Source organism: Hordeum vulgare, chromosome 5H (genome assembly GCF_904849725.1).
Source record: "Hordeum vulgare subsp. vulgare chromosome 5H, MorexV3_pseudomolecules_assembly, whole genome shotgun sequence".
Lineage (NCBI taxonomy): Eukaryota > Viridiplantae > Streptophyta > Magnoliopsida > Poales > Poaceae > Hordeum > Hordeum vulgare.
This window is the reverse complement of record NC_058522.1, coordinates 545,186,189-545,203,656: the sequence shown is the minus strand read 5'-3', so window position 1 is coordinate 545,203,656 and position 17,468 is coordinate 545,186,189. Positions and strand designations below refer to the sequence as shown.

Genomic DNA, 17,468 nt, shown 5'->3' with positions numbered 1-17,468 from the left:
ACAACCGCCAACACCTGGTCGCCACCGCCGTCATGCAGACCAAGCGGCGAAACGGTGACATCCAGATCCGCCATTGACCATGCGAACTGCCTTGTCAAGGAAAGATTTGGAGCCTTATTCGACTCCGCCATCATAACCACCGGCAACACAAAAGCTAGATTGTTAGGTCCTATACCTACAACTTGTTGGGATACCCTCCTCATGTGGGCTCTAAGGAGATGACCATTTGAAGCCTTTTAGGCAGCCAAAGAGGTGCAGAAGCCCACTACCCATTAGGGTTCTGACCTAGGGTCATTTTGGTCTTTGCATGTGAGTAGATGGGGATGCTTTACTCTCCAACCAGCAGCCACCAACAAGTGTGAGGAAAATCAGTTTAGTCTCCATTGGAGAAGAAGAGAGAAAACCAAGTGAGAAAGGGAAAAAGAGAAAGATTGAAGGAAGAAGCAAAGGGATTTCCTCCCAAAGGTTGTGATGCTCCAGATCCACTGCATTGCCTCCTTCAAACCGTGGTTCCATCATCTTTGACGAGATTGTTCCAATCCATAACTCTTGAGTCCCAAATCCTGTTGTGTTCATCCAAGGTTCAAAAATCTTGATGTATGAGGTTCTCTAGTGCTATCTGGAGAAGAACTTGTTGTATCCCACATTTGATAATAATGGAAGAGGATTTGGATGGCTTCGGCCCGTGGGTTTTCCACGTAAAAATTCGTGTCTCTTTGTTGATGCTTGCTACTGTCCAGAAAGTTAGTCCTGCCACAAAAAACTTGTGTGAGAAGTGTCTTGTCTGCCGAGTAACATTTTTCCTGCATATATGTTGCTCCATATGTTTCCTTCTGTGCTAAGCAATAATCCTTGAGTTACTACATGATGTGTGGTCCTGAGATTACGTTGTTTCAGCTGCAGTTTTCAGTTACCACAAGTAGCATCACAGCCTTGGTTGCTTAGAAGGTTACTAATCCTAGTTGCTTGATTGTTGATGGAAGTGTTGCTCACAATGGCTTTGGAAGAAAGCGCTACCACAAGTGGCATGATAAAACTTGATTCTTCCAATTACTCATTATGGAAGCTGTTAGAGCATATATCTCCATATGTGGTTTTGGTAATTGATGACAATTCCTATGGACTAATGGTTGCCTTAAGTTACATTTATAGGATTTGTCCATATGCACTTCTTGAAGTCCATCTGTTGGGTTCAAGGAGTTTATATGATGACCAAGATGGTATTCAAGGTATTATCCAAAGAATGTTCATAGAGACACATGGTTGATCAAGATCTCAGACAAAGAGTAAATCAAGATGATCAACACACAAAGCGTACAAGATGTACCGAGAGGGATCAAGTGATCCCTTGGTATGGTAAGCATTGTCCATTACGTGTTTGTGTACTAACCCATGGTCTTCGTGAGAGTTCTATGTGGGGGTTAGGTGTGTTTCCATGGGCTTAAGTCAAAGGGAAGATCTCATACAACCCATGAAGTATGACGTCAAGTTGTGATCGTCATCAAGATTGCGATGTGCAAGTTCAAGTGGATCAGCACGAAGATATCATGCTTGAAGCTTGCCGTACATTGTGGTGGCAATGGACTTGTGAAGATATGCTGAAGAGTGGCTCACCCATAGTGAGTATGGGGGAGCAATCAAGTAGTCTTCATCAAGCCAACGCAATCAAGAAAGGTGGTCCATCTTGAGGAAGCCAAGATCATCATCATCTAGCTCAAGAGGACGAGGTGCAAGGTATAGGTTTGCCCTTGATAGGTTTTCTGTTTAGGATAGATTTCTGTACTATCAAGGGGGGCTCTCAAGTGAGTAGCTTGATCGTATCGTTCGTTGAGAGCTCAAACCATTTGCATCCTTGCATCATACTTCTTGGTTCTTGTTTGGTGTTTCTCTTTGTGAGTTTTAGAGCTTATGGTCATCTTCGTGACAATCTCGAGTTCATCGAAAACGGAGTCCATATGCATCTACTATGATGTTTTCGATGTTGGAGTTTTTGCCGGTTCTTCATTCATAGAGGACTCACATCTCTATATCGCTGTTTGGATATCTCTTGTCGTCCTGAATCCAACAAGCTTGGGTTTGCTCGATTTGGAGCTCGTATGCGAAAGTTATGGCTGTTTCAGTGGCGAGCGGTAGTACCGCTAGAGGTGGCGGTAGTTCCACTGGCCCTAGCGGTAGTACCGCTAGAGCTGGCGGTAGTACCGCTGTCCCAGTGGTAGTACCGCCCCTGGCCAGCGGTAGTACCGCTCCAAGTTTTTAGTACCGTGATCTTTGCGGTTGTACTGCGTCGGACATTTTTGCGAAGACTTTCTTGGCGGTGGTTGGCCCGGTAGTATCTTTGCGCTACCATGGGCTCAGCAGTAGTACCGCTGGAGGGTCAGCGGTAGTACCGCTGCAGCCAGCGGTATTACCGCCGAAGGGTCAGCGGTAGTACCGCTGCAGCCAGCGGTAGTACCGCTGCAGCCAGCGGTAGTACCGCTGGGCTCGGGCCGTAAGTGGGGGTAACTGTCTGATTCCTTCCCCCACTATATAAGGGGGGTCTTCTTCCCCCTTGGCCTAATCCATCCGTTGAGCTCTTGTTCTAACTCCATTGTTGACATTCTTAGAGCTTGCTTACTCTCAATCCCTCCAATGATTATTGCTTGTTCTTGAGGGAAAAGAGAGAGGAGATCTAGATCCACATCTCCACCAATCACTTTCTCCTCTATGTGAGGGGAACCCCTTGGATCTAGATCTTGGAGTTCTTTGTGAGCTCCTTGTTCTTCCTCTCATATTTTTCCATAGCTTTCGTTGTTGTGGAGGGATTTGAGTGTGGGGGACTTGACCACTTCGTGTGTTCTTGCCATTGCATGAGTTGCATCGGTTTGAGTTCTCCACGGTGATTCGTGGAAGTGACAAGTTGAGAAGCTTATTACCTTTGGTACTTAGTGCCCTAGATATTGTTCTTCGTGGATGCTTTGGCATCCTAGAAGCTTGGTGGTGTCTCGGAGCTCCATCATTGTGGTGTGAAGCTCCGGGCAAGCGTCGGGGTCTCCAATTAGGTTGTGGAGATTGCCCCGAGCAATTTGTACGGGTACCGGTAACCGCCCCCAAGGGTTGCCACGTGTACGGGTTCGGTGACCGCCCCCAAGGTTTGCCATTTGTACGAGTTCGGTGACCGCCCTCAAGGGTCCCTTAGTGGAATCACGGCATCTTGCATTGTGCGAGGGCGTGAGGAGATTACGGTGGCCTTAGTGGCATCTTGGGGAGCATTGTGCCTCCACACCGCTCCAACGGAGATTAGCATCCGCAAGGGTGTGAACTTCAAGATACATCATCGTCTCCCCGTGCCTCGGTTATCTCTTACCCGAACCCTTTACTTATGCACTTTACTTTGTGATAGACATATTGTTTATTGTGATATATCTTGCTATCACTTAGTTGTTTATCTTGCTTAGCATAAGTTGTTGGTGCACATAGGTGAGCCTAGTTGTTTGTAGGTTTTGTGCTTGACATATTAAACGTTAGTTTTATTCCGCATTTGTTCAAGCCTAAACCTTAATTATTTTAATGCGCCTATTCACCCCCCCCCCTCTAGGCGACATCCACGTCCTTTCAGAAGCCCATGATGGAAGACATCCTTTACTACAAGGATTTGTATGAGCCAATTGTGAAAGAGAAGATACTCACAAGTGTCACGGAAGAAGAATGGAGAGTGTTGCATAGAAAGGCAGTAGGTATGATTCAGTTGTATATCATCCGCAATATATTCCACCATGGTGCAATTGGAACAAATGCGTATGATAGTGACAGAAGTTGGAGTCTATGTATGAGAGGAAGACATCCATGAACAAGGCCACGGTGATAAAAAAAACTTGCAAAGCTTGAGTACCGAGATGTCACAAGTATGACTGAGCACTTGAATGTCTTCCAGTGCCATATAAATCAACTTTTAACCATGAAGATTAACTTTGAGGATGAGGTGCAAGCATTGTTGTTGTTGAGCTCCATGCCTGATAGTTGGAACACGCTTGTTGTGTCACTTAGCAATTCAGCTCCGGATGGGAAGCTGACTTTGGAGATGGTGAAGAACAACATTCTGAATGAACAAGCCGGGAAGAAGGAAAAGGGTGATGGCTCTTCTTCTGATGCGTATGTGGCTTAAACCCATGGGAAGAATGAGAACCATGGACGTGGTTGATACGTCCATTTTGCATCATGCTTTCATGTCGATATTTATCGCTTTATGGACTGTTATTACACTTTGTGGAACCTTACTTATGCCTTTTCTCTCTTATTTTGCAAGGTTTATTTGAAGAGGGAGAATACCGGCAGCTGGAATTCTGGATTGGAAAAGGTGCAAGTTTGAGTTCTCTATTCTGCGCAACTCCAAATGCCCTGAAAATCAACTTGAATTTTCTTTTGGATTTTATAAAAATACTGGGCGAAAGAAGTGTCAGAGGGGAGCAACGAGGGGCCCACAAGCCTGGTTGACGTGGCCTACCCCCCTCGCCGCGGCAACATGGCTTGTGGGCACCCTGGAGGCCCACTGGCCCCCCTCTTTTGCTATATGAAGGGTTTCGTCCGGAAAAAAATCAGGGTGGAGCTTTTTCGTGGTTTCTCCGCTGCCACGAGGCGGAACTTGAGCAGATCCAATCTAGAGCTCCGGCAGGACGATCCTGCCGGGGAAACTTCCCTCCCGGAGGGGGAAATCGTCGCCATCGTCATCACCAACACTCCTCTCGTCGGAGGGGAGGCATCTTCATCAGCACCATCTCCTCTCCAATCCCTAGTTCATCTCTTGTAACCAATCTCCGTCTCGCGACTCCGATTGGTACTTGTAAGGTTGCTAGTAGTGTTGATTACTCTTTGTAGTTGATGCTAGTTGGATTACTTGGTGGAAGAGTTTATGTTCAGATCCTTGATGCTATTCATTACACTTATGATCATGATTATGATTATGCTTTGTGAGTAGTTACTTTTGTTCCTGAGGACATGGGATAAGTCATTCTAATAATAGTCATGTGAATTTGGTATTCGTTCGGTATTTTGATATGATGTATGTTGTTTTTCCTCTAGTGGTGTTATGTGAACGTCGACTACATAACACTTCACCATATTTGGGCCTAGAGGAAGGCATTGGGGAGTAGTAAGTAGATGATGGGTTGCTGGAGTGACAGAAGCTTAAACCCGAGTCTATGTGTTGCTTCGTAAGGGGCTGATTTGGATCCACTAGTTTAATGCTATGGTTAGACGTTGTCTTAATTCTTCTTTCGTAGTTGCGGATGCTTGCGAGAGGGGTTAATAATAAGTGGGATGCTTGTCTAAGTAAGGGTAGTACCCAAGCGTCGGTCCACCCACATATCAAACTATCAAAGTAACGAACGCGAATCATATGAACATGATGAAACTAGCATGACAGAAATTCCCTTGTGTCCTCGGGAGCGTTTTTCCTCTTATAAGACTTTGTTCAGGCTTGTCCCTTGCTACAAAAGGGATTGGGCCACTTGCTGCACCGTTGCTACTACTTGTTACTTGTTACTTTTCGCTTGCTATGTTTCACCTCACTACACCATCACTTGTTACCGCTACTTTCAGTGCTTGCAGTTATTACCTTGCTGAAAACCGTTTATCAGAGCCTTCTCCTCCTCGTTGGGTTCGACACTCTTACTTATCGAAAGGACTATGATTGATCCCCTATACTTGTGGGTCATCAACGGTCAAACCATATTTCAGCAAGCCATAAGCAAATCCAGGGGGAGATCAAAGTCAAAACAGAGAAAAGCTATTACTTGCTTTCATTGTGGCAATCCGGGACACATATAGGGTGTGCGCACGAAGTACAAGACGGAGCTTGCAGAGGGGAAACTTGCAAAGAAACCGAGCAAAAGGCTGAGAGCAGCTTAGCCATGACTGTTATAGATGAGGACTATCTAGTCATTGAAGATGATGAATGCTATAGTGATGTTCGCGATGATGCCATGAGTTGGGTTGTGGATTCAGGTGCGTCCTTCCACATTACATCATACAAGGAATATTTCACATCTTACGCTAGTGGTGTTACTGGCGAAGTGAGGATGGGAAATAGTGGTTCATCAACAATTATTGGCAAGGGCTCTATATGCATTGAAACAAATATGTGTTGTAGAATGGTGCTCGATGATGTGAGGCATGTTCCCGACATAAGGGTGAGTTTATTATCAGTAGGCAACCTTGATGACATCAAACATCCTAGTTACTTTGGTGAAGGGGAGTGGAAGCTCACCAAAGGCTCTTTGATTGTGGCTCGAGGAAGTAGGCAAGGTAATCTCTATGTGACCACAACCAAGTTGTGAAACGAGGTGTTGAACATTGCTTAAAAAGACACTTCAGTGGAATCATGGCACAAGAGGCTTGGGAATATGAGTGAGAAGGACATTCAAGCTCTTGCTCGCATGGAGTACCTCCCTGAGTTGAAAGGTATATCCTTGAAACCCTGTGCACATTGTTTTGCTGGCAAACAACATAGGGTTGCATTTCGTACGTTCCCTCCACGCCGTGTAGAAAATGTTCTTGATATTGTGCACATTGATGTTTGCTCCATCACTGAGAAATCTCATGGTGGAGCATTTTACTTTGTGACTTTTATTTATGACCATTCCAAAAAGTTTTTTTTGTATGTGTTGAAACACAAATGCAAGACGGTTGAAGCCTTCAAGGAGTTCCATGCAAAAGTTGAAAGAGAAACTGACAGTAAATTGAAGTGCGTGAGATGGCACAATGATGGTGACTACCGAGGTCCTTTTGAAAGGTATTGCGGAAATTTTGGCATCAAGCTTGAGAAAAGTCCACCAAATAAACCTCAACTCAATGGTCTAGCAGAGACAATGAACATGAGACTCAAAGAGAGTTTTACAACTATGCTCTCTCATGCTCATTTACCTAATTATTTTTGGGCTGAAGCATTGATGAATGCTATGTATGTGGTTAACCTATCTCCCTTAGTTCCTCTTGCAGGTGATATTCCTCAGAGAGTTTGGTCACGGAAGGAGGTATCTTACAAGAAGTTGGAGGTCTTTGGTTGCAGGGCATTTGTACATGTTCCAAGGGTCGAGAGATCCAAGCTTGATAGCAAGACAAAGCAGTGCATCTACTATTGGAAATATGCCCTAGAGGCAATAATAAATTGGTTATTATTATATTTCCTTATTCATAATAATCGTTTATTATCCATGCTAGAATTGTATTGATTGGAAACTCAAATACATGTGTGGATACATAGACAACACAATGTCCCTAGTGAGCCTCTAGTTGACTAGCTCGTTGATCAAATATGGTCAAGGTTTCCTGGCCATAGACAAGTGTTGTCACTTCATAACGGGATCATATCATTAGGAGAATGATGTGATGGACAAGACCCAAACAATAAACGTAGCATATGATCGTGTCAGTTTATTGCTATTGTTTTCAGCATGTCAATGTATCTGTTCCTATGACCATGAGATCATGCAACTCCTGGACACCCGAGGAATACCTTGTGTGTATCAATCATCGCAACGTTACTGGGTGACTATAAAGGTGCTCTACAGGTATCTCCAAAGGTGTCTGTTGGGTTGGCATGGATCAAGACTGGGATTTGTCACTCCGTTTGACGGAGAGGTATCTCGGGGCCCACTCCGTAATACAATATCACAAGAAGCCTTGCAAGCAATGTGACTAAGGAGTTAGTCACGGTATCTTGTATTACGGAACGAGTAAAGAGACTTGCTGGTAACGAGATTGAGCTAGGTATGGAGATACCCACGATCGAATCTCGGGGAAGTAACATACCGAAGGACAAAGGGAACACATACGAGATTAACTGAATCCTTGACATAGAGGTTCAACCGATAGAGATCTTCATAGAATATGTAGGATCCAATATGGACATCCAGGTCCTGCTATTGGTTATTGACCGAGGAGTGTCTCAAGTCATGTCTGCATAGTTCTCGAACCCGCAGGGTCTGCACACTTAAGGTTCGGTGACGTTTCAGTATAGTTGACTTATAGGTGTTGGTGACCGAAGGTAGTTCGGAGTCCCGGATGAGATCCAGGACACCACGAGGAGCTCCGGAATGGTCCGGAGGTAAAGATTGATCTATGGGAAGTCCTATTTTGGTCACCAGGAAGGTTTCGGGCTCATCGGTAGTGTACCGGGAGTGCGGGGAGGGTGCCGGGGGGCCACCGGGAGGGGTGTGACGACCCAAGAAGCTCATGGGCTATGAGAGGAGGTGGACCAGCCCATGGTGGGCTGGCCTAAGTCTCCCTCAAGGGCCCATGGGAAAAGGAAAACGGAAAAGGGTAAAAGGGCCAAATTAGGAAGGAGTCCTAATAGGATTCCACCTCCCTTGTGGGAGGTGGATTCCTCCCTTGTTGGCTCGGCCGAAACCTCCTTGGAGTGGAGGCCAAGGCTGCCTCCTCTCCTCCTCCTATAAATACCAGAGGTTTTTGAGGGTTTTGGACACAACAATTGCCACGTGCTCCCTCTACTTCTCTCTAGATCTGTTTCTCCTCTAGTCTAGTTCAGCGGTGCTTAGGCGAAGCACGGCTGGATTAGTTCACCACCACCACGTCGCCGTGCTGGAGTACTCATCTACCTCTCCGCCCCTCTTGCTGGATCAAGAAGGTGGGGATCGTCATCGAGCTATCCGTGTGCTGAACGCGGAGGTGTCGTCCGTTCGGCACTAGATCGGGATGGACCGTGATGGGATCGCGGGACGGATCGGGATGAGATCACGGGACGGGCTGCAATTTGGATCGCGAAGATGTTCCACTACATCAACCGCATTATATACGCTTCCGCTTAGTGATCTACAAGGGTATGTAGATTCACTCTCCCATCTCGTAGATGATCATCACCATGGATAGGTATTGCGTGTGCGTAGGAACTTTTTTGTTTCCCATGCAATGTTCCCCAACATCTACCTGAGCCAACCAAGCGAAGAGTTTGGCTACAAGTTGTGGGATATATCAAATAAGAAGATTGTGAGAAGACGAGGTGTGGTGTTCCTTGAAGATGAGAAAATAAAAGATTTTGGGAAATTAGAGAAACCAATGAGCAACACACCTAAGGTCGACATGGATCCAATCCGTCCTCGTCTCGTGCATGACAATCATGGGGAGATGACGACACTGAAGACCGTGCAGATGCAACTTACCAAGGCAGTACAAGTCAAAGCGATGAGCAACCATCAAGTGATGATGATGATGAAGTTGGTAATGATGACACCAACAAAAATCTACCTGATTGACCACCAATGCAGCAACAAAGAAGAAGTGAAAGAGGTCGCATTCCTTCTTCTACGTCTCCAGCACATCAATATGTGTTGATGACTCATGCAGGTGAGTCCTCATGCTATGAGGAGGAAATGTCTGATGAGAATAAGGAAGCATGGTCAGAAGCCATGCAGGATGAGATGAAATACCTGTATGAGAATGATGCTTTTGAGTTGGTAAATATGCCAAAGGGAAATAAAGCATCAAGAACAAGTGGGTGTACACAGTGAAGACTGAAGAAAACACCTCAGATCCAAGGTACAAGGCCAGATTGGTTATGAAAGGTTTTAGTCAGAAAAAGGACATCGATTATGATGAGATATTCTCTTCGGTGTTCAAGATGTCTTCGATCTGAGTTGTGCTTGGCATGGCTGCCACCATGGACTTGGAAATTGAACAACTTGATGTGAAGACTGCATTCTTGCATGGTGACCTAGATGAGTTGATATACATGGAGAAACCAAAGGGATTCATGGTTGCACGCAAGGAGCACTTATTTTGCAAATTGAAGAAGATCTTGTATGGCTTGAAGCAAGCTCCTCTGCAATGGTACAAGAAGTTTGAGTCTTTTATGATCGGCCTTGGTGACTCCCCGCTGATTTGCGTTGGTTTCCCTCCAAGCTTAAAGGGTGATGTAGCACAGCGACGGAAAGTATTTCCCTTAGTTATGAAACCAAGGTCTCAATCCAGTAGGAAGATCCGCAAGACTACGTAAGCGATACCTGCACACAAATAAGAAATCCTCGCAACCCAATGCGTGTAGGGGTTGTCAATCCCTCGTGGGTAAAGTAAATGATAGGTTGATAGATGCAAATAAAGTAATAGCAAATAAAATGCAACAAGGTATTTTTGGGTTTTTGATAATATAGATCTGGAAATAAAAGAGCAAAAAAAATGGAAATGTGAATAGCAAAGTAGAGATTGCAAATCGATGATGTGAAATAGACTCGGGGGCCATAGGTTTCACTACTGGCTTCTCTCGGGAAAATAGAAAATAGTGGGTAGACAAATTACTGTTGGGCAATTGATAGAGTAGAGAACAATTATGACGATATCCAAGACAATGATCATGTATATAGGCATCACGTCCAAGACAAGTAGACCGACTTCTGCCTGCATCTACTTCTATTACTCCACACATCGACCGCTATCTAACATGCATCTAGTGTATTGAGTTCATGGAGAAACTAAGTAATGCTTTAAGAACAATGACATGATGTAGACAAGATCTATTCATGTAGGAATAGACCCCATCATTTTGTCCTTGATAGCAACGATACATGTGTGTCATGTCTCTTTCTGTCACTGAGATTGAGCACCGCAAGATCGAACCCATCACAAAGCACATCTTCCCATTGCAAGATAAAAGATCAAGTTGGCTAGACAAAAACCTAATATCGGAGAAGAAATACGAGGCTATAATAATCAAGCATGAATATAATTTCATAGATCTGATCATAAACTCACAATTCATCGGATCCCAACAAACACACCGCAAAAGAAAGAATTACATCAAATAGATCTCCAAGAGACCATTGTATTGAGAAGCAAAACGAGAGACAAAGCCATCTAGCTACTATCTACGGACCCGTAGGTATGACATGAACTACTCATGCATCATCGGAGGAGCACAAATGAGGATGATGAACCCCTTCGTGATCGTGTTGTTGGGGAACATCGCATGGGAAACAAAAAAATTCCTACGCTCACCAAGATCAATCTAGGAGATGCACATCTACGAGAGGAGAGATTAAATCCACATACCTCTGCCACTGAGGTCGGCAGCCAGTGCTCCGTCTCCTTCTTCACGAACAGCTCAAGGAGCAACCTTTGTACTGTGATTACCTTATAGTCACCCAAGCAGGACTAGGGGTTTTACCTCATCGGAGGGCCCTGAACCTGGGTAAACCGGCGTCATGTGTTTTGCGCCTACACCCGTTCACAGATACCGTCGGCGCCCATGGGCCCCAATCCACGAGTTAAGCCACCCCATGGCATTTGTCCCGAAAATTCCACGACAGCTATAAAGTTGAATGATGCATAACTAAAACTCAGCTAGATGAGTTCTAGCGAAATTGAATTTTTAAGACTAAGAGTATCTACAGTCGGAACTTGCAAATTCGGTCCATCAAACGCCCGCGGACGCGCCCGGTCAGTGATTGAGCATGTCCCCTATTTATCCGTCCGTGTAGCCACACTCCTCATTTTCTTCCTCATATGTCCGGTCACTTACACGTGATTGGTGAAGAGGAAGACAGAAAAAGAAAAGAATGAATAAAGAAAAAAAAAAGTGGTTCGGGATGAGGTCGCGTCCTATGTGACCGATTGACCGGGCGTGGCCGGGCGTTTCCGCGAGCCCCCATATCCTCCCCATATTTGAGACGGATATGAGGGTTCGCAGACAACCCGAGCATATAGGAAATGATATGAGCGGTGTTGTTGCGTCATTTTTTTTCTTTCTCTCTCCTATCTAGTCACTAACCGGTCACTTCCGTGGACATATGAAGGATAATCTAAAGGGTATGGCTGTAGATGTTCTAAGGGTTGGACAAATAGTTCCCTGCTGACGCTCTAAGGAGCATCCATTTTTGGATCTATTCAAGGCAGCTCTATGTTGATTACTCCTTACATCCCCCAATATAAGTTGTCCCTTTAAACCATGTTTTCTTTTGCGGTTTTATTTATTTATTTGAACCATGTTAGTTTGTAAAAACGTTTTATATTATGGCATGGAGGGAGTCAGAAACTGATAAATATCACAACTTCAGTAAGAAGACAGTTCCATGATATCATCAAGTTCTAAAACGAAAACAGGCTTAAAAGAATAACTTTCATTCTACCGAAGTGAGATACTCTGCATTTGGATAGAAGCGATTCGTGTTCGCGAGCTCAAAAATCTTTCTCCTCACACCACTGTGTAGCTTACCAACCATCAGATCCATTGATTGCATGTCAGGATAACAAAGCAAGTTACTCGAGCACTTCCTTTTTTTCGAAGTAGCGCACGACAGCTGCAAGAAAATACTGGAGCACTTCCAAACAGGAAGGAAAATACAAGAGAGGTAAGCAACAAAAACCACACCGTGACACTCAATACCTTTGTTAGCTTCATGTAAGATGTAACACGGCATGGAGCAGCACTGGCCTGGTCTAACTATCTGTCTGAACACAACTATTTTAGCAGCCACATATCAAATAGTTCTCCGAAGTAGTGCACGACAACTGCAGGAATTTGGAGAAAGAAATCATTTCGTTGCAAGAGTAGGAAGTCGCTCAACAACAAACCCAACTAAATCCACCTTCCCCAACAACAACCACTCCTATAAGAACACACCAACTCGAATACCAAAAACATAGTCAGCATCTAGCTCCAAAGCCTCCAGCCAGCCCGAGGAAAAGGCATCCATCTTTCACTAGCAACCCAAGGAGGGGATTCATCGAACGTTAGCGAGAACCATGTCAAGCAGCAGCAGTATCCTCCTGGCCGCGGCGGTAGCGGCAGCCCTGCTGGTGGCGACGGCGTCGGCGCAGTCCGGGTGCACGGCGGCGCTCGTCGGGCTGTACCCGTGCATGAACTACATCAGCGGCAGCGACGCGGCGCCCACCAAGTCCTGCTGCTCGCAGCTGAGCTCCGTGGTGCAGTCCCAGCCGCAGTGCCTCTGCAGCGCGCTCGGCGGCGACTCCTCGTCACTGGGCGGCATGACCATCAACAAGACGCGCGCGCTCGAGCTCCCCAAGGCGTGCAACGTGCAGACCCCGCCGGCGAGCAAGTGCAACGGTGGCGGCAGTGCTCCTGGCGCCGCCACACCGACCACGCCCGAGGTGCAGACACCGGCCGGCTCTGGATCCAAGACGACCCCGTCGGCCTACCTGCAGGAGAACGGCGGCGCGTCACTCCAGGGCCCGGCTTGCCTGGTGTTCGCGCTAGCTGCTGCTGCTGCGCTCTATGCCGTGTCCGCCGTGTAGTGGACTGGCGACTCAGAAATTCGTTTGCTATGTGTCATGATTTGATTTTGGTATTGGTTTATCAGCATTGAGCATTGGCGAGGAGATTTGGTTAGTGTTGTGCTACACATCTGTACTAGTAGGATTATTATTGGGTTTCCTGCTGCAGTCCAAATAAAGAGATACTGGTAGTTTTTGTTTCCTTCCCATTTGATGGTTCAGTTTGATGTTTTGAACGATGTGCTTCAACCTATCACGTCATCGCAGGTCGGTGTACAAACACATGGATTCTTACTTATTGATATACGGCTTTGCAAAGAAATCTTAGTTCCTCGATGAAACTATACATCCAAGAAAGAAAAGGACCGCAGAGCAATTCATGTATGGAAACAGAGCAGAAAACAGAGTATCCCCGTACCTGGTTAAGGCCAGAGGTGGGGCAACCAAATTTTTGCATTGACACAACACAAGCTAAAGTGCATCATTTTAATGCTTGGTCTGCTAATAACCACAAGTACATGACATGTAAATATAAGCACTAATATTGGGTCATTCAGGCCCTTATCCATGTAAATTTTGTTTTTTCATTTTGTGACGACGGGGCGTCATTTTTTCTTGTTTCTTGTCGGTTGTACTTCCCTTATAGGTTTGACCAGTGTGGTGTTTTCTGTATCGTTCTATGACATGTTGACTCTTGTAAACGCAGCAATGATTAATTGATGGTTATGTGCATCAATCAACGTTGAAGCTTGTGGTATGATCGATTAATTGATGGTTATGTGCATCCATCAATGTTGAAGTTGGAGATACCATTGTCCTTCTAACCTTCCAGCAATATGTCCTCCTAACCTTCCAACAATATGTTGGTTCGCAAAATCTAACTTTGTTGATAACATATTCAACAAGACATCCGTATGCATACCCCATCGAGAATCTCTAATAACAAAAATATTATAGGAAAAAACATTCACTTTGATTGAAATATACACAGGTTGGAGGCAATGAAGCACACTCTAAAGTACATGAGCCATGCATGCAACAACTTTACTATTTTTAAAGGCTTTGGGGCTCATCTAAAAAGACATTTGGTCCTGCGGTCCGCTAGAACGTTGCTAAGGACTATACCACTTCTAATGCATTGGTACTTAAATGAGGTGTTAAACACATTAAAAATTTTAGCAACTAAAGGTTTCAATACACAGATGCTTAATTTGTTGTTGTTGTTGAGCTCCCTTCATTTAATGATTTAGCAACTAAGCTCTTGCATGCATTGGTGAGTTTGCTTTATTTATGTGGTTTGCCTATGTTCACATGCTTGGCATTGTTTTTTTCTGGGATCACCGTATCCATCTCTCTCCTCTTAATTACGTTGACACATCAGATTTTTTATCTACATGACAACCTTAGCATCGGTACGACGTGGAGCATCGGGAGGGCCTAAGACCCAAATGGCTAGAGAGCAGCTTCCTGGCCCAACTATATAACCAAGTCAACGATTTCAGGGCAGGTCGCCATTTCACGCCGCTGCAACAGTTCTGTCAACACTCGTCGACGATTAGGTGGACAACGGCGATGTGTCCGGGTTTACTCTCGATAGAGTGAATAATGACCTATAATAGCAAATATTTTTTGTTCTATTGTCCTATCAACACTGATTTTCTATTCGTGAAAATTTATATGCTAATGCAAAAAAATCTAGTTTATGGTAAACAATCTAAATAATTATTTTGCCATATGAGGTGTATATAGTTTATACACACAGGAACTATTTTGTTTTACGAGATTTTTGCTAAAGTTTCATTTACGCCTAATTAACATCGAGTAGACCCTGTTATTGTGAGAATTCTTAATTCAAGAGTTGTAGGTAGGTAGGGTATTTCTATCCAGGATACCATATCACTTAATACTGTTGTTTCCCCATAGAAAAAAACTCAATACAGTTGTTGGCTTCATCCAACACGGCATTGACAAATGACAGCGACACTGGTTCTACTATGAATGCAAATTATTATAGCAGCCACGTATCCAATATTTTTCAGAACTATTAGTAATACAATGGCCGCAGCAATTCAGATAAAGAAATCATTTCGTGGCATGAGTAGGAAGTAGGGATATGTAGCTCACCAACACGCCCAACTAATTCCAACTTCCCCAACAAAACAAGTCCTATAAAACCACGCAAATTTGAACGCCAAAAGCACGAACACACAAGCCTGATCCACGCGAGCAAGCAGCATCGACTCAAGAAAATCCTCTTGCTTTCGCTAGCAATCCTCGGGGAAGAAAAAATAAATCCATCAATGGCAGCGGGAGCATTGTCTGGCAGCAGCATCCTCCTGGCCGCGGCGCTGGCAGCGGCCCTGCTGGTGGCGTCGGCCTCGGCGCAGTCCGGATGCACGACCGCGCTCGTCGGGCTGTACCCGTGCATGAACTACATCAGCGGCAGCGACACGGCGCCCACAAAGTCCTGCTGCTCGCAGCTCGGCTCCGTGGTGCAGTCCCAGCCGCAGTGCCTCTGCAGCGCCCTCGGCGGCGACTCGTCGTCGCTGGGCGGCGTGACCATCAACAAGACGCGCGCGCTCGAGCTCCCCATGGCGTGCAACGTGCAGACCCCGCCGGCGAGCAGGTGCAACGGTGGAGGCAGTGCTCCTGGCGCCGCCACGCCGGAGGTGCAGACACCGGCCGGCTCGGGGTCGAAGGCGACGCCGTCGGCGTACCTGCAGGAGAACGGCGGTTCGTCTCTCCGGGGCACGGTGGGCTTGGTGTTCGTGCTGGCGGTTGCTGCGGTCTGCGCCGCGTAGTGAGTGGCCATCATGGCCACTGGCTGGCGACCCAGAAATTAGCTTCTTGTGTGGCATGATTTGATTTCCATATTGGTTTAGCATTGAGCATTGGCGAGGAGGGTTGGTCAGTGTTTGTGTTCCACATCTGTATTGGTACTGCTAGTGTTACATCGGGCCCTTTTTATTTCTCACCACAAAATGGAATATTATGTTCCTACTTCCTCGTTTATCAACTGGTACTACTGGTACTAGTAATCTATGCGTGCTTTGCACCTGATCTTCTTATCTATAAGCTTGTTACTAAATTAGTTTCTTTTAAGTAAAGCACGAATGTAATGGTAAACTTCTTAGAAGTTTCGAATGGGAGATTTTCAGTAGGCATTTGTAGAATCATTTTGGGCTAGACACCAAATGCAATACAACTATTCCAGCAAAAAAATTGTGTACCTATTTTCTTTATGAGAAATTAGGCAAAGTCTTTACTTACCCTTTCAAAAAATATCGTTCATGAAGCTCATCGGTTTATAAAACTCAAATTCATTTTTCGGGGGAAATATGAAAAGAAAAGAAGAAGTTAGATTAGTAATAAATGTTCACCTTCACAAACTCATATCGGCTAAGAAAATGATAAGCCATGCTTCACGTGTCACATCATCACCGGTTGGGGTACAAACACATACGAAGCTTACTCAGAAACTTGAAGGATTGAGCGCCCTTTGCTGCATTGTTGGGTTGTTAGACCAACTCTAGCAGACCCCGCATACCGCCGGTCCGCAAAACGCATTTGTAGTTCGCGTAAAACCGTTTTTACGGGCCGGCGCGCGCTGGCACAGATGCAGACCCCGCATAATGGACCCGTAAAAAAATATATTCGTGAAATATGCTTTTTTATGGGTCGGCTTCTGCGGGTTCTGATCTGGCGCAGCTCCTCCCGGTCCGTAAAACTTAGATTTGCAACTTAAATTGATCTAGCACAATGCTTTTCTTCGCTTTTGCAACAACATTATAGATACAAAAGATATCACCAATTCTTGGCTAGAATAGCAAAACCAAAGAAAACAAGAACCGCAAGTATGCATTTCAGAAGATTTCCAACTTTCATAACTGCTCCCACTAGTTGAAGCAATATCTTCTCCATGCACTCATTGTTGATCTGCGGATTCTTGATCTTGCTTTCTTCATTCTTCATCTTTGGTTCCAAAGAAGTAGACGTTGCTTCCCTTCTAGTTGCACATGCAGCCGCATCATTGCCTTCGATTGTACATGCATCCAAGCTCGATGGACGGCCGGACGAGTCCATGCCCGCAAACCTTCGGCGACGGCGCGCGGACGAACCCGTGCCTGCATGCGGCGATGCGCCCTTGCCTGGGCTGCGGGAGAGGCTCCCCGACCACTCCATCGCCTCGGGCAGCAACCGGCGGCCGGAAAAAGATAAATTCGGCGGCCCGCGATGATGTGCCGCATATCTGC

The 17,468-nt window shown here is 45.5% G+C and overlaps 2 protein-coding genes across 2 annotated transcripts; both read left to right on the top strand.

The window, feature by feature from the left end:
• The first annotated feature begins 12,629 nt into the window (after nt 1-12,629).
• Nucleotides 12,630-13,417, top strand: LOC123398792 (non-specific lipid transfer protein GPI-anchored 5-like). Its single transcript, XM_045093249.1, has one exon. It carries the CDS (start codon nt 12,727-12,729, stop codon nt 13,234-13,236), a length of 510 nt encoding a protein of 169 aa, XP_044949184.1. The 5' UTR covers nt 12,630-12,726; the 3' UTR covers nt 13,237-13,417.
• Nucleotides 13,418-15,429: 2,012 nt separating this feature from the next.
• LOC123398791 (non-specific lipid transfer protein GPI-anchored 5-like) lies at nt 15,430-16,227 on the top strand. Its single transcript, XM_045093248.1, has one exon. The coding sequence runs from the start codon at nt 15,516-15,518 to the stop codon at nt 16,014-16,016; it is 501 nt and encodes a 166-aa protein (XP_044949183.1). The 5' UTR covers nt 15,430-15,515; the 3' UTR covers nt 16,017-16,227.
• Nucleotides 16,228-17,468: the final 1,241 nt, after the last annotated feature.